At 37.2% G+C, this 26,625-nt stretch overlaps 1 protein-coding gene across 1 annotated transcript in view; it reads left to right on the top strand.

Moving 5' to 3' along the window:
• The window catches only part of LOC134418799 (complement C1q tumor necrosis factor-related protein 7), a 114,841-nt gene that overhangs the window by 85,492 nt on the left and 2,724 nt on the right, over positions 1 to 26,625 (top strand). The window contains exons 15-31 of the mRNA XM_063157657.1: positions 212 to 368; positions 1,460 to 1,607; positions 3,586 to 3,724; positions 4,554 to 4,757; positions 8,116 to 8,208; positions 10,012 to 10,103; positions 11,860 to 12,027; positions 13,436 to 13,541; positions 14,969 to 15,078; positions 15,198 to 15,294; positions 16,538 to 16,636; positions 19,185 to 19,361; positions 21,290 to 21,493; positions 21,967 to 22,056; positions 22,836 to 22,949; positions 24,257 to 24,391; positions 26,151 to 26,273. Of these exons, the coding sequence (XP_063013727.1) occupies positions 212 to 368; positions 1,460 to 1,607; positions 3,586 to 3,724; positions 4,554 to 4,757; positions 8,116 to 8,208; positions 10,012 to 10,103; positions 11,860 to 12,027; positions 13,436 to 13,541; positions 14,969 to 15,078; positions 15,198 to 15,294; positions 16,538 to 16,636; positions 19,185 to 19,361; positions 21,290 to 21,493; positions 21,967 to 22,056; positions 22,836 to 22,949; positions 24,257 to 24,391; positions 26,151 to 26,273 (2,256 nt within the window). The remainder of the gene's footprint in view (positions 1 to 211; positions 369 to 1,459; positions 1,608 to 3,585; positions 3,725 to 4,553; positions 4,758 to 8,115; positions 8,209 to 10,011; positions 10,104 to 11,859; positions 12,028 to 13,435; positions 13,542 to 14,968; positions 15,079 to 15,197; positions 15,295 to 16,537; positions 16,637 to 19,184; positions 19,362 to 21,289; positions 21,494 to 21,966; positions 22,057 to 22,835; positions 22,950 to 24,256; positions 24,392 to 26,150; positions 26,274 to 26,625) is intronic.

Here is a 26,625-nt window from a genome sequence, read left to right on the forward strand (position 1 = left end):
AATTCACATCAAGTTAAGCTGCTGATAGCTGCTGAAATGTCTGCTAATTGGATATTTTTGAAAGTGAAATGATACAATTGCCTTAAATTATTTATTTCATGCTTAAGCCATAGTAAAACCTTTTCTCTGAATACCCTGCAATATGTTTTCAGCTTCTCAAGAATGCCCATGTAAATTGTTTCTTCTGTTCCCCATCGTATATTTTTTCTAGATTTATGAAACTACAGGTATCAGCAGTACCACCCTGTTGGCTGAAGTGTTCTTACCTGTTCCTGAGACTGCAGTTCTGACAGGCAGTGCTCCTCTGGAGGAAATAGAGTTCAGCAGTGATCAGCGTGTGATGCTGGATCATGAAGGAGTTGGGAGTGGTGAGGACTCTGGCTTTCCTTAGCTCAGTGTTTCTTGTTTTGCTGGAGCCATGTAGCAGTAAGAGGCTGGAGTGGGTTTCAGAATACACCCTGCTAGGAGCCTTCACAGCTTCTGTAACTGAGTCTTCCATAATTGTCGTGATTTTTATTATTGAAGTTTGCTGTGGAATTTTTATCTCTTACTAATTTTAAGCTCTGCATAATAAAAATGTGTCTGTTTATTATTTGTTGTATTGTATTAATGGAGCTTTACAAGCTATAGAAGATGTTTGGGATTTTTTGAGCATTTGAGTAATCAGGCCTCTGACACTGCAGAGCAAGCAGATACTAATCATTATAGCTCTAGTGATTTTAATGTTTTAAACCACTGAAAAACTGTCTGTAGAAGTGTATATGCAGAATTTTTTGTCCCCCTGTTTGCTTTGTTGGCAACCTGCACACACCTTTTCCCTGGGGCTTTAGGCTGAAGATAAAACAAGGGAGAGATAGGAAAAGGGGAAATGAAGAATACATAGCAGCATATGGACTTGTAAGTGTGTATAATGAATTTGAACAACATTGGGAGATGACTGGCTTGCATAAATTTGTCATATATAAATACAGATAAAGCTGAAGGAGAATAGATTAAAAAATGAGGAAAAAAATAGGGTAAAAAAATCATGACAGTAAATGTCACTGACTATGATGACCATATGTACAATTGTGTGTCAAAAGCTTTAGGACTGACTTTTCAGTCATACATAATTCTTTTGACTCTGAATTTCTGTTTTGTTAATATCAGTATGCTGAATCTGAAAAGTACCAGAAGTATTAAATGGTGTGCATCTGTGGAGGAAAACAATGAGCCTTTGGCATAGCCTTTCCTTCCAGCTCACATGGAAGGCCTTTCTGTAGGTGTAATAGAATCTTTCACTCATTATTGTAGAACAGAGTTCTTCCCCACAGCACACAGCAGAACCATGGTTCCACATGAACCTTTTTATACAAAGGCACAGGTTATTTGACTACTCATTTTCTGGAATATTTTTAAATATATTAAGATACTGTGTTTGAATGCATAAATACTACTTTGTATTTTTCCCCTTTGATAGGCGTGTCCTTTTCATTTGAAGCTGATGGTAGCAACAGAATGACTTTCATGACCTCTGGGAAAGTATCCAGTAGTGTCTCTTGGGCAGTTGGAGACAAAGGAATCCCCTTAATTCCTCCAGTATCTCAGCAAAACACAGGCATTCCAAGGTAATAAGACATGAATTTTCAGTGATTCATGGGAAACTGATTGTACTAGTATTAAAAAAAAATATTTCATAATCAAGACTTTAAAAAATCTTTTTCCTCATATTTAGATATTTTACTTTGTGCTGTAACCCTCTCCAGATATCTTAGGGTACATGTATTTGGTAAATGTATTTTAGTTAGAAATTATACTTTTTAGCCTATTATTTCTAGAAAATTCAAGCTAATTAATTCGATTTTATGATTTTCTAATAGAGAGTGAATATATTGTCAAGGAACCTTCCTGTAATTATTTTGCTGAGAGCAGAAACTCCACTTCTTTCTTATCTGAAGTGCATTTGGAGAGGCTATGTCTGATTTGCCCTGAGGCTGCAAGTTGGTTATTGTAGATTATTTGTCCATTTTGTTGCTTTTATTTAATTCCGTAACGTTGAAGAGATGATGCATAAAGGCTGCTTTTGTAACATCCTTAGGCACCTTCATTATAAACCCTTAACTTTTCCCATAGTTATTAATACTGAGCAAGTATCAATACTTCTTCCAGCTGATTAATTTGTCAGGTTTTTTATTTAGAGGCTAGACATTGGCTTACAAATCATTCTGTTACTATTGTTAACCAAGCTGCAGCCATTCAAGTACTTTGCTGATCAATATATCAGTATCTGCTGACTTCAGTGAAGGCAGAATAGATGAGGTCAAAATGTAAAGATGGATTCCCAATAGCTAACTTTAACTCTGGAGACTAATCACTGTAATAAATGGAAAACTGAAGAATTTCAGAAGGAAGTTTTCTGTGAAACACTCTTCTTTGAAACACCTTGTGGAGATGAACAGCTCTCTGTGACTTTCCATTGTCTGTTGGGAAGGTTAGAGACAGGATTTTCATGACTAATGTTAGCTTTTGCTGCCCGTGAGCTTTTTAGCACAAATGTGATTCAGTTGGCATTTGTTCAACACTGATGCCTAAAGATAAACTTGATGTCCCTGCTTTATCTGCTGCTCCAGTAACTACTGGGTATTTCTTTGTAACCAAGCACAATACAGACCTATAAGTTTAAAATTTTTCTTGAAAGTGCTCAAGTTAAGTAGAGATGAAAGACAAACTAGCACCCCTAACATGAGAAGGGGCAACATCCACTGCAGTGGTATTTGGCTAATAAATAACACACATGTCCTGGTGTATTGGCCTTATGTGTCAAGGTTTGAGAAGCAGTGAGCCTTCAGAGGTGGCTCCTGTGAGAAGATGCAGATGGCAAGCAGGGCAGTGTACAAATGGCCTGCAGACTACCTACCATGCTTCCTTGAATACAAGAAAGTGAGTGGGAGCACCCAGAGGATAAAGACTTGGGACTGGTAGCTACAGGGAGGATCATAGTGGTGCTGCATCACAAGAGAGAAGGCTGCTAGGGTTTCCCAAGTGTCCTCTCCAGGCAGCAGGCAGTGTGGCCGTGGCAGGCAGAGCAGAGTGCTGGCAGCAGTCCCAGACATGGTGAGGGGATGATTCAGGGTCTGTGCAGAAACAGCGAGGAGGGGGCAGAGGTGTGGACTGAAACACAGAGCTGAAAGCACCGTCCAGGAGGAGAGGTCAGAGACAGGAGCTAAGATACAACACAAGCAAGGACTGTATGTCTGAGACGTTCTTTGTCCAAATTTTTATGTTACCTTTCACTGTGTGAGGCAATTTATCTTCTTACTTGCAGCAACATGGAATAGCATAGGTATATCAGGAGTATATCAAAAAGCACCTTATTAGCTGTATAAAAGTTGTCTTCCATCTTTTCCTTCATATTTCCCATTTACTTTGCTTTGTGATTGATCATTCCCTCAGTTTCATAGTTACAGCTAAGAACTGTGAACTGGAATCTACTATTCTGGTTGTGAGGAGCTTTTTGGGTTTTTCTAAGATTGTTTTAAATACTTTTTTTATATTGCTAAATCAAATGTGCTTTAGGTGTAAGTTGTGTCAATTCTATCTTTTTAGTGCTTTAAAAAATATTGATGCAATTGCATCCATTGGCACATCAGGCCTAACTGATATGAAGAAACTAGCTAAGTGGGCAGCTGAAGCAAAACTTGATCCCAATGACCCAAACAATGCAGCTCTGATGCAGCTGATCATGGTAAGTGGTGTTTTCAGAGCTGAGGGGCTGCTGGAGCTGTGGAGCTCCTGATCAACAGGACCTCCCCGGGCAATCTGCATGCATCCAGGGAGGTAGCAGCATTTGAATTTGTGATGGACATTCTTGTGTGAATGTTAAGAAGCAAAATATCTACTAAAATATGATTAATGCATTTAGTACTGGGTTGTTTACATATTAATGAATATGATTTATTAATTCATTCAGTAGTGGCAAAAATAGGTGTAATGGAATGTGCATACAGATTGGTTAATAAATTAAAAACAAAATATGGATTTTGAGTTTGTTGTTTCCTTAAAATACATGGGAATTTCCAATGTACTTGTGTGGTACTAGATAAGAAGCTGCTCATTAATGAGGATTGCACAGAGATCTCAGGTTTTGTAGAGGCTTCAGCTTTTCTAAACAACAAATTGAGGAGCTGTTTACATAGCTGTTTAATTTACATGGCTGTTTATTTACATGGCTGTTTATTTACATAGCTATTTAAAAGCTGAAGTTCTGTAAATGGATCTCCCTTACTGTACAGTTTCCTAGGTTACTCTGGCATGTTATAGTTTTCATACTCTCTGATCTTTTGTTTATGATAGAAGGAAAAAGAATTTTATTACATTCTGTAATGTATAATCTCATATGCTTTGCTCAGCAAAACACTGCTATAAAATACTTCGTGTTTGGTCTGTGTGATCCATCTTTATTGCTTTTGCTTAAAATGAACATCCTTGCAATATGCATGCAAAACTTATAAAGGCTATTTTATAGATTTTTGTCACTTTGTATGAAAAAGTTCATATTTTTGTTACTAATTTAGATTACTACAAGCGGAGAGGCACACGTTCCTGATTTCTTCAGATTGGAACAGTTGCAGCAAGAATTTAATTTTGTTTCTGATGAGGAGTTTAATAGATCAAAGAGATTCCGACTGTTGCAGCTCAGAAATGAGGAGGTGGCAGAGTTCAGAAACTACAAGCAAGTCCCTTTACATGAACGAGAAATCAGTGAGAAAATCTTCCAGGTAGAATGTTTTCTGGAATACTTCTTTTCTAGTTTAAATGCTTATGATATTTGACTTGCTGTTAAGTCAAGTGTTTCTTTAAAGAATGTAAAGCTATGCTGACATGAAAAAAAAAATATTCCTTCAGTCTTTTCTAGTGGTATTTTCATCTAATTAAACTAGCTTCCTTCCAAGGCAATATTTCCCTAGCCATACTTCATTCAGAGTTAAATAAAACAGAAAAACTGCTGTAGGCAAAAATGTTATGAGTTAGTAGTTTTCGTTAAAGTTGAGATACTTTTTTAAAAAGTGATTTTAGATATAAAAAGGTAATTTAGAGATAATTCAGGTTTAGGCCTATTAGCTTTTGAGCCCGTTTTTGGGGGAGGGGATGACTATTAGAAGCAATGACTCTAACAAGAATTAAAACCTTTTTTTGTTTCATTAGAGCCTGTGTTACAGATATTTCTGTTTTAGTACATTGCTCCAATTAGCTTACCTTGCCCTTGCCTGTCTGTTAATTACCTTATTGAAATGCAATGTGTGCAATTTTTTATTTGGGTTATACTTCAATTATTTTTATCTCAACTCTGTTATTACTGTTAAGTCATGCATATTTTTTTTTTTTTTGTTCTTAGCAATTCATGTAGCTAAGGAACATTTTAGTATGTTCATTGGCTTAGGAGGGTCAGAGTCATCTCAGATTCTGGCAAATGCTGTTTCATCCCTACTTCTTCTGACATAGATTTACTTGAAAAATTCTTTTTTTCCTTTCTATTGTATGATAATATTTTTAAAAGATATTTATTAATTCAGACATATCTCTTTGCAATAAATATTATTATTTTTGTAAGTTTAGATTAGTTCTGTATCTTTTATTTAAAGATGCACCACATGTTTGCTGCACCTTTCTGATCCAGTTCATTTTATGGGCTATTTTCATTTATTTTATGTAACCATTCAAAATTTGAAAACCATAGTTAAAGAATTATTTTGATGGAGGTTTGTTGGTTTTTTCCATTAAGATAAATTGGATAAACCCATGATTGCCATTCCAAGTTTATTTTATGTGCTGTGATCTTCAAAATTAAGTTTCAAGTGATTTGTTCCCAGTTGATTTACTAGCTGTTTGGCAAAAAGGTCTGGAAGTTCGTAGAATCATGGAAATACTATTTGTAAAATATTCTCTGGAGATCATCTGGTCCTGCTTTCCACTGAAGTGGTGGTACTGTTGCCAGCACTAGATGAGGTCAGCTGTTTATTTGTCTAGCCAAGTCTTGAAAACCTCTAAATGGGAGACTCTACTGCCCTTTTGGATAACCTGTTCCAGTGCTTCATTATCCTTCCAGAGATTGTTCAAAAAAAAAGAAAGAAAAAAGTCACATCCAACCTGAGCCTTCCAGGTTGCGTTTAATGGCTGCTTTCCCTTGTTGTATTGTCTGGAACTAGAGAGATGATTTTGGCACCCTGTCCTTTTGCCCCTCAAAGAGTTGTGAGCAGATCCTGCATTGCTCATTAATCTCTTCCTCACCAGCCTGATGAATTTGATCACCCTGCCCAGTGCAAGAAAGACTCTGAAACACTGGAGCAAGTCCAGTACAGAGCTATCAGAATATGTGCACTGCTGAAGCCATGACCTACAGGGAGAGGCAGGAAGGACTGAGGTTGTTTTTGCCTAAGCAGGCAAGGCTTGTGAGACTTTCTTACTGCACCCTTCAGGCACCCAGTGGTGCAGGGAAAACAGAGAGGGACTCATCCTAGAGGTGAGATGATGATAGACACAAGTTACTCCCAAAGACATTGCAGTTAAACATATTGAAAACATTTTTCACAAAGAACGTGTTCAAGTTCTTGAGCTCATTGTCCATCAAGTTTGTAAAATTGCCATCTCCAGAGATACTGAAAATCCAAGACCCTGAGCATTCTAATTGGAGTTGTTCTGATTCTGAGAGTTTGGATCAGATGGCCACCAGAAGTCTCTTCAAACCTACATTAATCTAAGATTCTGACCTCTTCTTGTAGGTCATGTCCTCTAGGCCCCTTGCTGTGTTAGTAGCCCTTCAGTGGATCCCATCCATTGTCTCCAAATGCCTCTTGAATTGGCAGCTGCAGACTGGCTGCAGTATTTCAGGCATGCCCTCTGCAGTGTCTGGCTGGAGAGGATGGTGGTTTGTCTGTAGGACATGCTGATCCTTATCTATCCTGTGGTTTGCCTTTTGCCAAAAGAACTTGTCACTGGTTGCCATTAAACCCACACTTATTTTAATATGGCTGTTATTCTTCTGGTTGATTTCCAGACTGTGCCAGTGCATGAAATTTTTTGACCCTCAATGCAGAATTTTCCCTTTTTATAATTGAGGCTTCAGTTGTCATAGTTTTAAGTCATAAAGAGCCCTCTGAACTATGATTCAGTCACTCACATTAACCACTCTTCCTAATCAAGTATCCTTGGCTAAATTGCTGTCAGTACACTGAGTTTCCTCATCCAGGTCACTTGTGAAGAAATTGAATATAATCAATCCCAGGGGCCCTTTGCTTTTTAGAGGACACTAATTAGACATTGAGCTGTTTGTTCTTACTGTTAGAGCTCAGACCTGAAGATTAATTTTACTGAGTACTTTTACATAACTAGCTGTGGTTCTGAAGCCAGTTAGATTGTCAGATCCTGGGTGAGCCTCTTGTAAGCTCTGGTTTTTGCTTGAAAGCTGAGTGTTACCTCCAGCCTTTTCTTGTTTTATGAGACACTTTCCTAAACTTGTGAATAGAAGTTGCATCTCTCAGTAGAGCTTTCACTGTAGTCCATCTATCTCTCACAGCCCTGAGAGATATCCCACCAACATACTTCTCCCTAAGAACCAAGAGCAGTTCTACTCACCAAGTGAGTTTTTCACCCTATGAAAAGTAATTACTAATTATTTGGAAAAGTACTTAATAGTATTAAAACACAGTTCAGATTTCTGACCATCTTCCAAGAAGACTGCATCATTTCTGTTTGTAAAGAACTCTTCCTGTTAAAGCTGCAATAAGTGAAGCCACCTCCAGTTCAAATGGAATTTCAGTTTATAACAGCAGGTCAAAGTTCAGCTTTCAAAGAAGAGAGGGAAATTGTCAAGTTATTCATTGTAATTTAAACCACATGAATCTTGTAACTGAATGGTATTCTTGTCTCTATTCATGAAAATTTAGCATATGTTTTATACACTAGCATTAAAAATAGCTTTACATGAACGAGAAATAATTCACAAACTCCTCAAACTTCACTCTGCTGTGGTTTTCTGTGGTCCATACATTATTATTAATGAAATACTTAGCATTTTTTCTTATATGTGATAAAGTATTGAATATATATTGAAGCACAAACTGTAATAAATATCTTTAGGACTATGAGAAGAGAGTGCAAGAGAGGGATGTGATTGACAGCAAAAACTACCTAGATTCACACAGAGCAGTTGTTGCCAACTATCTGCAGAAGGTAAGATGCTAAATATGTGCTTCACATATTCCTGTAGGCTGTATGTTGCTTTTGTACTTGGATACTTTGTTTCCTTGAATATTAAAACCTGATTCATCTCTAAATGTGACCTACAGACATCTTTAAAATTCCAAGTTAGGCCTGAAACTGGAGTAATTGAACAAATGGAGGTCTGTGTTATTTAATGCTATTGAGAATGATGCAATATACAAAATGACAAGCCATTCTGTGTATTTCTGTCAGTTCTGTAAATTCTTCTTTGCTCCATGCCCCAGAGTTTTATACTGTTGAGTCCCAGGAATTCAGTGATTTCCCTCCTCCCCATTTTCTTTGTTGTAGGCTGTGATGCTAAGAACTTAATTAGCTCCACGAAAGTAGCCCTAATCACTTCTAAAAATCATTTAATGTAATACACAGAATCTTGTTCTGCAGCCTAAGGCAGAGGGCATATCATCTGTCACATTTACCTTCATTGTGGTATTACAGTAACATCTTCCCTTATATTGATTAAATTAATTTTTCTAGTTTTCATTATATTAAGATGACATTCTCTTTAATCCTTAGGGAAAAAGAAGGAAAATATTCATCATCTAACCAAGAAAAGTTTACAATTTCAGACTGACAAAAAAGCAAGTGTGAAACATGGCTACCAGTTTCTTATCAGTTGTGTAAATATCAAAAAGTGTATCAAATCCTAGCCTGCCAGCAAAACATGAAATATGATGATAAGGTTGAATTAAAGTAGGACAAAACAAATTATTGGTTAGAATGCTTCATGAAAGAAGAGTAGGGAAAAAAAGTGTTTAAATCTTCCAGGCAACTGCCAAAGTCCAGATTAGTATGAGTATAAAAATGATTTTTGACAAAGCTGTCATGTCTGTGTCAGCCCCATATGTTTTGCATGGCACTGAACATATGGGTTTTGCAGCACACTGAATAGTAATGGAGTAGTACAGAATAGCATACATTATAATACCTTTGTTTGCCTCTTTCTTAGATTGAATACAAGTAGCCTTTTTTAAAACAGTACTTGGATACTTTACATTTCTGTAAATTGTCAGATGGGCTAGAAAATTAGATTTCTTGTATCAGAACTGAAATTCAATTCACTCCAAAATGTGATCTTTATATGTGTATCACTTCTGATGTTGTACTAGCACAGATTATAAAGCCACTACTAGCATTAGTGCTAAGAAAAAAGGATAAAGGCAATATTCTTTCAGTCTGCTTCCACATACTTGTTAGGAGATGAGGGAAGACTTTTATCTCTGTGCTTCACTCTATGACCTCAACAAAGATATGTAAGGAACTAAGAATTTTAAACATTTATTTGAAATCACAGGATATTAATGCAGGCTTCACCAGTTCTGTAGCCCAAAGTATTTCTTTTGATCCACATAACTGGTGCCATAAAGATTTCTCTACAGGCTTTTTTGCAGCTTCATTTAGATGTGGAAAATAGATGTCTGTTGATGTCATTTGTTTCTGTAATTGTTTCTGATGGTGAGCTGTAAGCAGATAAAGGCATAATTTTTGATTGTATGTTTTCATATATTCTTCTGTCAATCTAGCCAGTCTGTTTCTAGAGAAGCATTGTATTGGTAAAATGGGCTGCTCTTACATTCTAAAGAAATAGCTGGAGAAAAGAAATTTTTCTTTCAACTGTGACCCTCATAAAATTCAGAAAAAAATGAAGAATATGTATGTGGATGTTTTGTTTGTGTTTAACAATCAGAATGCAAATATTGGCAGTGGGTCTGGGTTAGAAATGCACTTCTGTCCCTTCTCCCTCCCCGTTCACAGGTTCGAGAATCAGTAATCAAGCGTTTCCTCATAGCAAAGCACCATTTCATTCTCTCTGACCTTGTCAATGAAGAGGAGATTCCAGGCCTGGGGTAAGGACCTATCTTTATTTGTTCCAAATAAAAGAAATTAATGTAAAACCACCTGCTTTTTTAATTTCTGTTTTACAAAGTGTGTTGATGTGACTAACTGATGTGACTTTGTGTTTAGTATATTAGATAAACTTGCAATCACTGTGTACACCTCTGCCAATGCAGTTTGTTGATAAACACTTCTGTGTACACCTCTGCCAGTACAGTGCATTGATAAACAAAGTGTAGTAAAAACTTCTTTAAGAAAAAGCTTGCTTTTGACAGAAATAAAGTGGCAGCGTGTAAATAACAGGATATGATGCATTTCTGATGAGCTGAGCATAGTCCAGCTGGTGCCAGATTGAATATTTCCAATTTTCAGGCAACTATCAGAGTTAGTAACACTATTACTGACTGGTTCTGTAGGTGATGCCTCCTTACAGTCAGTGCCTATAACCTGTAAATAATGTGCAATAGATTTTAACTGTAATTTTCTTTGTTTTACTTCCCATATACTTCTGATGCTGAATGTTGTCATATGCTGTTTATGTTCAAAAAATATGAGTTTGGAAATTACTGCTTTTCTCTTCTAAGATAATTGTTTCTTTTATTACATGAGCACTTTCTTTAGATTTTTGTTTCAAATCACATACCTATCAATTTTAACATATATCAGTCATCCCAGCGTAGATGGTTCTTAGTGTTGTTCACTTAAAATCTGTGTAAGTAAACAAGTTGTGAATCTTATTTTTTTCTTTCATGTAGAAGTTGCTTCTGTTCACTCTAAACACAGCATCCTTATACAGTCAAAGTGTTTTCCAACCAGCTGTATAAATCTAAACAGTCCCATCTGCTGGAGACACAGAGACCTGCTCTCTTACAAGAGACTTCATGCTTTGTTTTAGTTGATGTTTTCACACCACAGTAGAGAAACATCTGAACAAAACTACAATTCGCTTTTTGTTTAGAATCAAATGCTTCATTTCTATTTTCTCATAATGAATCCTAATTCATATTGTATTCTATTTGTGAAGATTTATGGTTACTGAATTTAAAATACACCGTGGCTTGTTTAATATTCACTTACTGGGATATTTCAGTAACTCATTATTTTGTGTTATTTTAACAGTAATTACTGTGGGGTCTTTATTTAAGGAAGAAATACCATTAGCTATCAGTTTTTAAATGTGTCTTTTGAATGTCTGCAGTTGATAGCAATGATGTAAACATTACATACATCTGCATACATGAAGCACACATCTTCATTTTATTTTTTTCCTGTTTTTCTTTTTTCCTTTGGTTCTGCTTTGCCTTGGGTTATAAGTTCTGAGGGTCCAGGGTATGTTGTGGTGTATTGATTCTGCTTCCTCCCTGTAGCCTGTTATTCAGTGTACATAGCTGTGTAGAGAGATGCTTTGCCTCTTCTGTACAGTGCTTCTCCTCATCTGCTAGATCCCTTGTTTATAGCACTGTAGTTTAGATCTGTCTTGAAGCTGTGTAATTGTCTTTTTTGCACCTAGCTTAGTTTTGGGGGGAAAAAGCCAAACAACCAATCTTTTTTGCACATTGAAGTTATAATTCCTGAAATATAAGACAGAACTGGATTAGTGCAGTACTAACAATTGCAACATTTTGACAATTCAGAATGTTTTGTTTGGCACTAGCAGGAGCAAATATTTCCTTTTCATGTTAGTGCATAATTTTCATGTGTGTCATGGTAACACTGGAATGCTGGATTCTATGCAAAACTGACTAATACCTGGTTTATGATTATTAGCCTTTTGGGACTCGGCCTCTTTAAACTGGCAGAGCCAAAACGACCATTAAGGCCAAGAAGAAAAGAGAGGAAGAAGGTCACAGCACAGAATTTATCAGATGGAGACATAAAACTGTTAGTGAACATCATCAGAGCCTATGATATTCCAGTGAGAAAACCAGTGATGAGGTATGTTTAAAAGCTTCTTTCCAGTACAGATTCATTTTCTGGCTTCTACTGTTTTGAAGACAGATGAAGCAACAGATGTTACAATTCAGCCATGTGTTTGTTTGATTCTCATGATAAAAACATACATATATACATTTCTCTTTTTACAAATGATGATAAAGGACTGATACTTTGTAAGTTTGTAGATTAATACAATAATTTTTTAGTAGCTGTGAAATTCAAGACATGTTTTACCAGAAACTGTCAGAAAGATCAGTTACAGCTTTGACAGCATTATAACTCTGGTAATGCCAGATGAATTATCCCTTAAGGAAGCTTCTTGATGATACTCAGGGAAATTTTAATTCATAATATCTTAATTAAATACCAAAACCAAATATTAAAAAACTCAGTTCTTCACTGTGAGGTACTATATTTGTCTCCTGAATACAGCATGTTGATCTTCTCCTTGATGAACCATTTAAGTTAATAGACTGAGCCTAATGTGGCTCTAATTCTAAAGGTGACCTTTACACTCATGTAGAGGTTGTGTGTCATGTAGAGACCCTGAACAGTCTGCTTCAGCTCCAGAAGCAGTGTATTAATGTAGTGTTCACTCTCTCCTCCCCAAAATTAATACACCTTGCATTTAACTCAGAGGTAATTCCAAGCTGGCCAGTTACAGAATTCAGCATTGTCAGCTGTTCTTTCTCTTACTGTATTAGAGGTTCTGCTGCACTCTGTAAATAAATTGATACTGAGAAAAGCAATTCATTGACAGGAAAAAGAAGATGGAAAATTCAATTCTTTACCAGAATTACAAAAATAATTAAAACCCCATCCAGTCTTTTGCATTATATGACATCTTATTTTGAGCTGTTTATATGTGAATAGTTACTCTTTTATGGTCTATAATGTGGTCTTACCACAAAAAAAAAAGTTACATGGAAGTGCTGTAAAAATAAATGTTTAACATATATAACATATATTGGCTTTTACTTCACACACAAATCTGTAATATTCATATGAATTATTTTTTGCCATAGAGGCCTTGCATGAAAACCATGAGATCTACACTGCTCATGAATTCTGCAGGGATTCAAGTACTTGAACTTAAAAGCTTGTAGCTCAAAGAGATTGTGTGGGGTAGGCAACAAAAAAGTCTGCAGTTAATAAACCCTTCAGAAAAGAGAGCCTCCAGGCACAAAGTACTCTTGCACTGAGGCTTGTAAGAAGTATACATTCAATACCCCTTTCTGGCATTTTATTTGTGTTATTTGATCTAATAAATATCTTCCCAGGGTTAAAATTGTAACCAAAACCATCAGTATTTCCAGAATTCTGTATGGCTAATAGACAATGTGAGGGATTCACATTTCGTAATGAATTCTCTGTTTTCCTGGTTGTTGTTGTCTGTTTCCTCTTGTAGCAAACTTCAACAGCCATCAAAATCTTCAAGGTCCTTTAACGAGATGTTTGCAGCCTCTCCATCAGCTCAGAGCCCACCCAACAGCCCAGACTGGGCATTCAACCAGGTATGGTACAAAACTGACATCTTCTGGGAAGCTGTGAGCATTTTCCACAGACACTAGCATTCACCCTTAGAAAGATACTTTATTGGCAAGGTTTCCTTGCCCACTCCTTTATCTCCAAAAGGAGAGTAAAGCTGCAAAAGGTTCAGAGAAGAATATACAGAATGGCTCCTGCCCAGTGGAAAATGGTGGGACTTTGAGCCAGAGCACCCATAACTGCGAGTTGAGGAGGAGAAATATGGTAGAAAGTCAGAAAATCCTGAATCATAGACACTGGATAAGGATTGACTATTTCCTGGCACTTTAAGCACAAATGTGAGTGATGGGCAAACGAAGCTGGTAGGAGTTAGGTTCAAAAGGAAGTTGTGATTCTGCATTCAGCAGTTGGCCCGTGCCCAGAGAAGTTGCTGGCATGTATTGTGGATGAAAGAGGTTGCTTTGTGCTGAAGTGGGTGTTGGACAAGTATGTGAAGAGTGATCCATTGGGAGTTACTTAATAGAAAAATCATTACAGACTTAGGAAAGTCTTTCATCTGAAAATGTTTGAAGTCTGGAAGAGTAATAGGAGAAAATACCATCTATGCCTGCTCAGTTCTTACTTTCCTGTGTGTGTTGGCTGCTGGCTGATTTCACAGTCTGCACTTTGGGTCCAGTACACCCCTAGTCTAAACCAGCACAGCCATTCTTAGGGCTGACACTGAAATTTCAATTTCTTGCTATTTAAAACTAAATTAAGCATCCTTCTGAATGAAGATGAAAGACCTTCAGGGTTTTTACTGTTTTCCTTGTGATTTTCCTTCAAAATTACAGCTTTTTGAAATGTAGAAAAGCTTCTGCCATATGCATTTGAATGTTAAATAAGGCATTTTTAATCACATTAGGGGTTTGTTTTGTCTAGATGAGGTTGCTTATCTGTCATAGGAGCCAGTTTCAGGGACAGCTGGGATTGTAGCTGTAGGCATCTTGGATTACAGATAAGAGGATACAACTGCACTTTTTTCCACTGTTGTCTGGATCACATGTTCTGATTCAGTTGCTTTCCTTGATTAGATAGCCTGTACCTTTTCCACTCTCAGGAGAAAATGTGGTTTTGACAGTGTATATAAATACATCAAGTATTTAGAATACACATAAATTTTTTGAAATGCTAGTGTATAAAATATTCTTAAAAGAATACGAATTCTTGAATTTATGAATTCTTCATAAAAGAATGAAGATATTCTAAGCATTCTTTTATGAAGATAATTCTTCATAAAAGAATGCTTAGAAACCCATGAAGTGCAATATTTAAGGTGTATTAAATTTATATCTGGGCAGAACCAGCCTGATTGCCACAACATATGTTTTTCTAAATGCTTGAAATGTGTAATTTAATGTGCCCTGATGAATTTCCAGAGGTCTGTTTCCTTTGTTTTGATATCTATTTATAGGTTTTGGTCCGTCCTTTTGTAGAAGTTTCTTTTCAGCGAACAGTCTGCAGGACAACAACAGCAGAAGGTCCAAGCCCTTGCTGGAATGAGGAACTTGAGCTTCCATTCAGGTATGGCAAAATGAAACCAAATTGTTTCTGCACAATAATAGTTTAATTTGAGCATGCAAATTTATCCTCTTTTTCCTGTATTGTTCAAATCACTTTTTTGATTTATTTTACCTCTTCAGAGCTCCTAATGGTGACTACAGCACCCACAGTTTGCAGTCAGTAAAAGATGAAGTCTTCATTAATGTTTTTGATGAAGTACTTCATGATGCTGTAGAGGTGAGTTCATAATTGAAGGACATTGTACACTAGAGAACATAGTGAGCTTTTTGAAGTTGTCAGAACAAGACTTTTCCATATAATAATTTCCCCATCCTGTGCCTCTCTTTTCTCTATTTTGTCATTCCTTATGATTTTATATCTAGTCAATACTGCAAGGTTATCAGAGGGAGCAATCTTTACAGTGTTAACCTTTGTACAAATTCAGCTTGTACCACATAAAATGCTGCTAGAGTTGGGCACATCACAAGTGTGTAATATGTTTTACTGATCCTTAATGAAAATCCTAAAATTGAGAGACATCAACAACAGAATCTGACATCTGTTCTTAACCTTAATCAGAGCTTTTTACTTCATTCCAGATGAGTGATCTCAGTTCTTGTATTTTTTGCTAACTATCTTGTTGTGCTTTGTCTCATCTTGTTTTACAAGCTCTTTGGTGAAATTATAAAAAAAAGCCCAAACCATCTACTGGTTGTTTGCATTAATTTTTTTGAATGAGACAAGAATTGCAAGTACTAGTAACAAGAAATTTTTGTAAGCTCTCAGTGATGGCATAACTCCTTCCCCTGTTGAATCCAGTGAAAGCTTTCCTAGTCAATTCAGCAGACACAAAAATAGCAGCACTCAACATTCTTGAAAACATAGCCCAGAAATAAATAATGCACACACTTCACTGGGAACAGAATTCTGTCCTCAAAACTGAAATGATACTTGATGAAGCAGAAGGAAGAAAGCTACACACTTGAAACTTGGATGTCATGCCAGAGGTTTTTTAAAAATAATTCTAGGCTGATCATGAAAGATTTGGAAATCTGATAGGCAGTACACATGAAAACAGTTTTTCCATTTCACAGGGTTTACTTAGATTTTCCTACAATTTTAACTTCAAAAAGCTTTTCTAAATATTAATGAAATATTTTGTTAGAAGACCAGAGCTTCATTTACTTTGTCTGAGTGTTGTGGACTCCTTGTCAGAGCTTTAAGTTCTCCATCACTGGTTATACAGGACTTAAACCCTAAAGTGCAAGCATGTTTTGTCATGGACTGTGATGTTGTTATATGTTTTCAGCATCTGGTGTGCTTGAAATTGTGCAGAATAATTACTGCTGCCCAAGTAATGGAGCTGATACTTACAGGAAATTAATACAGAATTTTTATTAATGCCTGGATTCAGTTGGTGATTGAATTTAAGGAAATGAAGATGTTTTACAAAGCATTATGTTGGGCAACTTTTTAATAGGATGATCATGAGAGAGGAAGTGGAATCCACACTCGTATTGAGAGACACTGGCTGGGATGTGTTAAGATTCCATTTACTACCATATATTTTCAAGCAAGGGTAAGTGATTTTATTTGAAGTAAAGTACAGAACTGAGAATGGAAAAGGGCTGGAAATGGAATGTCAGATTTAATTATATTCTTTGTAATTGTTAGTTTATTTTTATGGAATAGTTTGAAGATGTCTTTGAAACCACTGGGATTTTTTGACATATTTGCTGAGTATTTCCCAGTAAGTTCAAGATTTTGAAAGGGAGAAGAGATAAAATATACTCAACAGTGACAATGCAGCCTGACTTCCTTCAGTAGCAACATTAAAAGCACCGATTTTTTTAGGTGGTTTTCTCAGTGGCTTTTGAGGGCTGTGGTATTGCACAGCCTGGATAGATGAACTGGGAATAGAATCACCCAGATATGAGAGGAAATTTGAACTTTTTTTCACACTTTCCACAAATCACAAGATTTTGATCTTTGCCTCTCCCAATCCCTTCTTTCTTCCATTTCTAGAACTTTTCAAGAGAAGCTTTCTCCAAGAAATAGCCACAGTTAGTCATGGGAGTAGTAGTAAAACACACTCTTCTTCAGAGGAAATATTTTATTGTCCAGCTACTCATCCTGGACTTAGTTTAAGGAAGCTACTTCTTTCCATTGATAGTCCTATCACATTGTAACACAGCTGTAGGGCTTCTGCATGGTGTAGATCAAGTCATCTGATCACACAAGTCAGAATCTTCACGAAGTAAGAAACTGAGACATCAGTTGCATTCCTAATGACACATTCATTTGTATTCTGTGGCCCTAAGGGGCACTTTTCAGAGCCTTAAGGACTTCAAGGCATACTCTGAGCCTCCCAGATGCTTTGGGTGGAGGGAAGGTCTGTAGGAGTCTCATTTGATTTGAGTGCAATGCTTGATGATCAAAGTGGTTTTACTGGGCTGTCTGCAGAGCATAACAGAATGTGATTGTCATGGGATTTAGGAAAGCATGAAAGCACTTTTCATTGCTGAGAAATCTTGGACAGTGTGTGTCTAACCAGGCTTAGTCCACTTGTTTCTGCTACATCATTAGTACTATGTGCTCTTCAGCTTGGGAGATTAATCAGTTAATTTTTCTCTTTGAGAGCTGTGGTGCCCTGTACCATGAAGCTTTCACTGATTTTAAAGAAGATGTAAGTAGTAAGATCTGACTTTCTTTTCATGAGTCTTTGACCATCCTGTGCAGAAAATGTCACATAATGTGATCACCATTGCTGTAGGTCAGCAAACAGGAAACAACATGACTCAGTGCTCATTTTTAGGGAATTGTTCCATGTTGAATGAATGAAATCCACCTGAGAAGTGTGTCTGCTCACAGAGAGACCTAATGGGCAGATTTGACATTTTAAGACTGCTTACCAATGCAGCCACCATCCACAATCCATCTGTAAGGATTTCCCATACAGATGTCAACCTCTGTTCCTTAGCTTCTTGGTCTTTCTGCTGTAGAACCAGAGTAGCTCCAGAATTCCTGTCAGATACACTTCTGAGTCTCTTTGAGGAGGTGTTGGAGTTTGTGATTGCTTAAGCAGAGTGTGAGTGCTTGTACAGATTTTCCCAGCAGTAGAAATTCTTTGCATTTGAATAGGATTTCATGTGGAATTTGAAAAAGCCTGATCAGCACAGTGCTTATATCAAGGTGCATCTAGCAGCTAAATTTCAGTAGCAAGTAAAGCATTTCATCATCCTGTTCTAATACACTGGAGCAGAAATTTTGAGTGATATGTTTAGTTTTTTCCTCATCAGAACTTAATTTTGTTCTGAAGTGTTTGATGAGCCATGCCAGTGAGTCATCTGTTCATTTCCCTCATCCACTGAAGATACCTTTTCTGGTGGCAGTCACCTCAAGTGTGTCCAAATCAGGAGCTTACTGATTTTGCTTTTCTTTTAAAGCTGGCTACTTCCACTATGGAAACCTGCCCAAGCAAGTGTGGGCCTGCCATCTCTTGTCTCAGACAGCCCTTCAGAAAGTCCTTATTCTCTGTTTGTGCTAGCAGGGGGAGCTGCAAGGGCTGGTGGGGCTGGCAGAGCACTTCCATACAGAAGCATGATAAATGGTCCAGTTCCAGTTCCACCCAAGAAGCATCAGTAGGTTGTGCATGGAAGAGGGTCCATCTGAATGCTGGAGCATCCTTCCCACAGCACTCATAGGCAAAGGCCTGTTGGTCTGCTGCTGCCTTGAGAAGAATAGTCATCCAACCTGTATTTTGCCATTTTCTCATTTTTCCAGATAAACAGCCATGTAGAGTTTGCTGTTTGAAATAAAAGTAGTGAAAGGCCAGCACTCTTTCTTTCTCTGTGAACTAGTGTGTATGATTTCCATTCCATTAAATATTAGTGTTCATGATATGCAAGAGAGGCTGAAATCAAGTTGTGATTAATACATTTAACAGTGAGATACCTTGTGTTTTCCCCACAGTTAATCAACATAAATGTCATATTCTCTCATTTTATCATTTTGTAACTTTAATAACCAAAAGAAGAAAATATGCAGACACAAGTAGCAAATTTATGTGAGAGGGAACTTTTGCTTTTTTGCTTTTAATGAGAAGTATTTCTCTGTATCTCTTGTAGATTGATGGTACATTTAAGGTCAATATTCCTCCAGTCCTCCTTGGCTACAGCAAAGAAAAGAGCATGGGCATGGAGAGAGGTTTTGATTCTGTGAGAAATCTGAGTGAGGGCTCATATATAACTCTGTTCATTACCATTGAACCACAGCTCATCCCTGGAGAGTCTGTCAGAGAGAAGGTAACTAATCACTAATTCATCATTCTCTTGCTCTTTGTTTCCAGTGCTGCAGTTCTTGAGATGCATATTAATAGCTCTCCTTAGTGTACCAAAGGACATGAACAAGTACAGAAGGACACTCATACAAATTTGGAGTGGTTTATTTCAAATTTTTTGAAATAAAGATCTCAGTTCAGTTTAATTAGATGCACCATTAAGTGAGGTGTGCACTTAATGCATGAGAAGTAACTTTGCCCAGGTATCTAATTTTAGTCCTCAGAGAAAGCAAATTGGCATTCCTGTCTGTGAGCCTGTAGTTTTCCCATGTTCCTGTGTAAACAATAAAGCATTTGTGTGAGTATTTGTGAACAAAAGGATTTAGTGGACAAAAAGGAGGTGGCAGGTGCGAAGAGTATTTTCTTGCTTCTGTGTTTATACTGTTCAAATGGGCATTTATTATTTATGGCTTCATGCATGCCTCGAGATCTTGAAGATAATTCCTGAACAACAGCTGCTGTTTTTTTCAGTTTCATTAGTAAACCAGAAGTGCCTTAGACTAACAGCAGTAGTCATTACAATTCTATGCTGCAACTCTCCAGCTGCAACACATACACCTATTATAGAATGAGTTTGGCATATTATGGAAAAAAAAACAAAACCTAAATAATTTGCCATACTTTCTTCCTCTTCTGACCTGCAGTTAATTTGAAATGCTTGTGTAGTGCTTTAGGATGCTAAGCTTAATTTTAGTTTAATTTTATGATACCTTTTTTGTTTCTTTACTTATTTTTCCTCTCTTTCCTGCTGTCCTTCCTGAACCTCTATTAGATGAATGAAATGCTTAAGAAGGTACAACATTAATAAATTAGTTGAGATACTCCTGTTGTTCCCAGTTTAAGATTTAGCTTGGGTTTGTGCCATTCAGCAACCTCTTTGCAGTTTGTGTTACTTGACTGTGACATAGTAATTGTTTATTTGCCAGTAATATTTGCAGTAAATTGCTACATTTACATTACAACATGCCAGAGGCTCTACTTTCTGCTCTTAATTATGGTTGAGAAGAATCACCACTGTGTGCCTTCTCTTCTAACTTGGAGCTCTAGCTGCAGGGCATGCCCAGCTGTTCCACCTCAGGTTAGTTTAAGAAGAGTAACAAATGACAAAAGTGACTTATTTTAAACAAAAATACTACAAAGGATGAACTTTTATTCTCAGCAGCACTAGAAGTATATAAGGAATTCTAAATAGATCATTTTGACCAATCTTAATACCTTTAAAAGATGACATCTTAGGTATCATCATGAAATAATTGTCATTGTTATATAATGAATATGTGCTTTTGAGTCCTACATTTGCTTCTGAAAACCCCATTTAAAAATGTGGAAATTCTAGACACCTTTGAATTATAAGGATTCGTCTAAAAATCACTTGAACCTTGTCTGCAAATATTTTGGCATTGAGCAGTGTTGTTGCAGTATTATTTATATAAAAATCATTGGGATTTTATGCTTAATGTCAATTGTGGTTTCAATGGAGTGCTGTGGGAATAGCACATAGGATTAGTACCTAACTATAACTGTTTATTTTTTACTTAATATGTGATGTTACATCCTCATGCCCCCATGTTACTTGGCCATAACTTTAACTGATGGCTACAGTTTAACTTTCACTACATTCTTCAGTGCTTTAATAAAGCCAGCTTATATGTATTGATCATTATGGGCATTCATAAGTAAGTGCAAATTACCTGATTTTCCATTGCCTTGACCTTCCTTTTATGTCTGTAAGCAAAACTTTATACTACAAGGCAAGTTCAAAGTGCTATTGGAAAAGAATTTAACAATATTTTTATTGTCCTCTAAATGGTGAAATATGGCTAAATATAGTAAAAACTTAAGTCCAAACTATAAATAAAACTGGTTTTGTATAAATTATATTGTCTTTTGAAGTTTGATACCCAAGAAGATGAGAAACTGCTCCAGGCAGCAGAAAAATATGAAGCTGAATGTACATCAAAGTTTCCAAGCCGCCAGTGCCTAACAACTGTAATTGACCTTGATGGAAAAACAGTTTTTATTACCAGATATATCAAACCTCTGAATCCACCACAGGAGCTTCTTGATGCTGTCCCAAATAGATCTCAAACAGCAGCAGTAAGTACTTAGAAAAGATGGTGAAGTCTCTGGGATACAGATTGCAAGATGTTTGTCAGCCTGTGCACATGCACATAAGCAAATCTCAGCTTTGTGTCTCTGCTGCAGAGCTGCACCTTTTGCAAAGGAAAAACTACAGATACAAAATAAAAGTAGTAATGACTGTGAATTACTATGTGTAATACACAGTAAGTCCAACTATAATGATACTGCAAAATAATATTTGTTTTCTCTGGGGAAAAAATAAGTGTATTAATGAGTATTGTCCTTTAAAAGACAAAGAATTGTCAAACCTCAATGGCAGTAAATCGTATCAGTCTTTGATATAAATTCTACAGTGAGCTAGCTGCTACTGTACTGAGGTTACTCAGTGTTTTGTCACTAAGTGAAAGCAGCAATATTCTTCACATCTGGTATAACATTAGAGCATTTTGAATTAAAGGGGTGACCTGCTCTGTTTTGTTTTCTTGCAGGAACTGGTGGCTCGATACGTTGCTTTGATTCCTTTTTTGCCAGATAGTGTGTCGTTTGCTGGAATTTGTGATTTATGGAGCACATCAGATGTAAGCAATGTATTACAAAGAAGTTCTTTATCCTCTTGAATGTGATAGTACATCCTAGTGGTTGTGTTTTTGGAGGGAGGTTGTACTGGATTAGCTCTTGAGGTCCCTCCAAACGTAAATTATTCTGTGATTCTGTTATTGTGAGGAATATTTTTATTTGAGCCATTTATTTTAAAGGATAAGGACCAAAGCTTGAAAGAAGTTGCTTATTCTGATCTGAGCCAAAAGTTTTATCTTTAATAGGTTTCAATAAGTAAGAATATGTTAGGGCTTCAAAGCATCTCCCATTTTTTCTCAGTTACAAACCTGTCCATGATGTCATAGACATGCTCAAGTGAAGGGATGCTGACTGATGGAGACTTTACAACTAGACTTAAAATGGATCATTGTCATTCCAAGGAACTACAGGAAAGACATTGCATGTAGTGTGAGCAATAATGAGATATTTAGTATTCTGTCACACAAATCCTGTAATTTAGAGAATAACAGCAGATATTGTTTATCATAGATGAAGTTTTTATCATCTCAAAACTTTTATGGAGAATGGTCTTTCTAAAAAAGACAAAGACCCTGGTTGTTGTGATCTCAGATCTCATGTATTCTCACACCATTCACTCTTCATCCTGTGTGTTGAAGCAGTGACCAATAAACAATAAAGATCAGTTGCAAAGATCTGAGAGGACTCCTTGCTTCAGATGTGTTAAGAAACATTATCAAATATTCTAAGTTGATAACTCCCTAGAAAAACCTTTTTTTTTTTTTTTTAATATCTCAATTAGCAATTTCTTTATCTTCTGGCGGGAGATGAGGAGGAACACGCCGTGCTCTTGTGTAATTATTTCCTTGGAATGGGGAAAAAAGCTTGGCTCATCATTGGAAATGCCATTCCTGAGGTAAGAGCATTCTTTCATTTGGCCTAAGTATTAACTTCTCTTTTGTGAAGTCTTTGGCCCCCAACAATGGACAGTTGTTTCTTGCTGGGATGTTTTTCCAGGATATTATCTAAAGATTGGTGCTGGGCACTGATTCTTTTCAGAGAAGTAAATAAAAAATTGAAAGTTTATCTTAGTATATGTCTGGGTTTTTTTCCTGGACCTCAGTTTCCGTGCCTAAACTGGTAGTAGTTGTCAGCACAATACAGTAGCAAGCATCTGTAACCCTTGATTTGACTTTGGCTTGTATAAATGGTGTATCTGATGGAGACAGTCCCTTGACAGCATGTCAGTCATGGATGCACAGGGTCTGAGTTAGTGTGGGGTTTGGTACAGGTTCAGAGGTGACAGGAGAGGCCTAGGGGCATGCCAGGGATCCTTAGTGGTCACACACATCTGCCTGGGCTGCTGGGAGCCACTGTGGCAGCAGCTGGGCTCAGACTGGCCCAGAACTGAAGCAGAGCTTGTTTTACTGCTTGGGAGATGCCTCTGTTTTCAGGGAAGTACTCAGATTTGCAACTAACCACTACTGCTCTTTTTTAAAAGGTGCTAACTGTTTATAATGCAGATTTCTACATACATATGAAAGGTTTGTTTGGTAAAAATTTTTAAGCTCCTTTCTTAAGCACATTTTGAGATACTGCAGTGACAGGAGCAGGTACTCAGATACATTCGTTCCCCTCAAGATCTGATGGAGTTGCTAGTCACTAATAATGCAGTTTATAAAGAGGAAATTTATTCCAGTTATTTCAAGATACCTGGAAAATACAAGGGATGACAAGAACACAGGAGAGCAGTTTAGGGATTCCTGGTAGAGCATATGAAGAGAGCTGGGAAATTCCTGACATGCCTGAGAGTGAGGCTGATGGCTGAGACACAGAGTGTGCTGCCTGGATGGAAATCCTTCAGCTCAGAGGTTGCCCATGGATGAGGGCTGGGGCAGTAGCCAAGCAGGATGTGTTGATACTGAAGTGCATCTAGTAGACATTCCTGTATGTGGAATTTCACATCTGGTTGTTGCTGAGACAAGAGCTTTCAGATTCTATATGTAAAAATTGGCTTGGAGCTCTGCATGTCTGACATTTCTCTCCCACATTATTATATAAGTGTTGAACTGTAATGAACCTGTCAGTTCTTCCAAGCAGTTTGCCCTAAAAAGCACTATCAAACTCAATAGTAAAAATTTAGTATTACAAGGAAAACAAAGCATACTGTCCTTGTAGCCAGTTTTCAAACATCTTTCTCATACTTTTTTTTTCCCTTCCTAGGGCCCAACTGCATATGTATTAACTTTGGAACAAAGTCAATATGTAATTTGGAACCCCAGTACTGGATGTTTTTATGGGCAGTATGATACTTTCTGCCCCTTACAAAATGTGTACTGTCTGATCAGCTGTGATAATGTAAGTGTGCCCAGTCTTGTCACAATTCTATACATAAAAGAGTTAATAACTTGATTATTTTTTGGCATCATTTGTTCATCATTGTAAACATGTTTAGGCTATCATTTATCAGAAATATTATTAAATCTTAAGTAGGTTTTTCAGCTACTTTAAATAAGAAAGATTTTTTAAATCAGCATTTAGGTAGATCAAGAGATCTGCTAATGTAATTTTCATTACTGAGTTTTACTTCCATGTTTCCCAGAGTGGGTGGCCTAAGATTACAGCTGCTTAGGTGAGTAGTCATTCCTCAAAGATAATAGTTTGCAGGTGAAATGTGACTGAAAATGAGGAAAAAAGTATAAAGAGTCACTTGAGTTGCCCATGTGACATTAGACACAGCCTGAATGGTTCAACATGCACAACACAGAGCTAGCACCTCAGGGCACAAAAACAACACTGATTTTCAGCTTGGCATCAAGTCCCCCCATTTATTTGAAAACTGACAGATAATACTGGTGCATGTTCATAATGTATGATTAATTGTGTGGCTGTAAACTCTCAGAGGTAGTGGGGGGAGAGAGGAGAGATCGCAGAGCTGTGCAGCTCTGGGCAGGGGAAGGAGGAGCCACAGGCTGGGAGGCTCAGAAACCTGGGAAGTGTCCTGCCAGCAGCATTCCCTGACTTGGCTGGGAGCCAGACCTCCCACGTTCTGGGGACACAAACAGGGGCACGGTAACGAGGTAGAAAGATGGTGAAAGTCTGGAAACGAGGAAATAGAAGGCAAACTTAAAAAAAGAACCCTAGTGTTTATTTGAATGGAAACTGGAAGTTGAGTTTAAAAGTTTGCTCCTCAGTTTTTTGGAATGCCGTGCATTATGAGTTTTGTTATTTAATCTTCTATGTTCTATTCTAAACACAGAGCCTAACTTTAGATGAAAATTTAATATTCTAAAGCACATTTATTTTAAAAGTGTCACTTCTTTCACTGAAAGCATTTTGGGGAGTGGTAGAGTTGTTTGGTTTGGTGTTTTTGTAAGCAATGCTAAACCTGCAGTTAAGAAAAATGTAACTCAGTTGTTAATTGCTGGCAGAAGCAACTAAGGACTTACTTGAGCTGCAGAACACAACATCACCTTTCAAGGCACCTAATTCCATTCTCAGTGAGACTGGGCAGTCTCAGCCAGGAGAGTCACACCAGCTCACACCCAACTGGGGCAGAACCAGCTGTCCTAGAAGGCTCTGCACAGAACCTCAGTTACAAAGGGTCACACACATTTACATAGTAAGTGGTGGTACATTTTGCAGCCTTAGAAATAGTTATTTAAAGGCTGTTTAGAACAAGATTCCTACAGTGCCTGCATGCTCCAGACCAGGCATAGAGGCCAAAATGAATATCTGTAAAGAAGGGGAGTGTAAGACATGGGCTCCACTTCTGACAAAATGTGCACAGAAGCTGTGACTTGTGTGTCAGCAGTCTCTGCTTGTATTCTGCAAGGTACATTTAAAAAAGCAGTACTCTAGGGGTGCAGCAGCTACCAGGCATCACAGCCACAGCAGCACTGGGGTGGGCTCTTGCAGGAATCTAATCAGAATTCAGAAGGAATTGTGCAGCAGTCCAGAGGGGTGGAAATGCAGCTCAGAACAGCAGAAAAGCAGCTACAGGAGGTTAACATCATACATTATTTTATGCAATAGGATTTTATTGCTTCGTAAGTGGAATGTGTTCCATAGGTGTTGATTATGTGCTGAAAGCTAAACCAGATTTGCTTTCCTGCAGATTTGGTTTAATATGCAAGAATATGATTCCCCAGGAAGGATATCTTTTGATATCAGCAAACCAAAACTTTGGAAGCCTTTCTTTTCAAGAAGTTTGCCATTCCCTGGTCTCCGCAGCATTCAGGTATTGATGGATTATTGCCAGCTCCAAAAGAGGGGTTGAGACATCACAGACTTGGTATAAAGAAGCACATACTAAGTTCTTTGGACTTCTTTGGTTAAGTACATTTATGTAATAGCATTGGTTTTTAAAAAAGATTTCCTAGTTAATCCTTTAAAAAATTAAAGCAGGAATACTGAAAAAAGTTGACTTCATACAGATTTAATGTTTTTGCCCTCTATCTGAGATCTCAGGGCAACAGTGAAGTAAATGGAAAAAATCTCTAAACAAACATATCTAAAGTACTAGCTCAGTATTATAAAGAAAAACTCAACTTTTGTCTCATGGCTAAGAAGGCATTTTTTTCAAGCTGTAT

This window comes from Melospiza melodia, chromosome 5 (genome assembly GCF_035770615.1).
Source record: "Melospiza melodia melodia isolate bMelMel2 chromosome 5, bMelMel2.pri, whole genome shotgun sequence".
NCBI lineage: Eukaryota > Metazoa > Chordata > Aves > Passeriformes > Passerellidae > Melospiza > Melospiza melodia.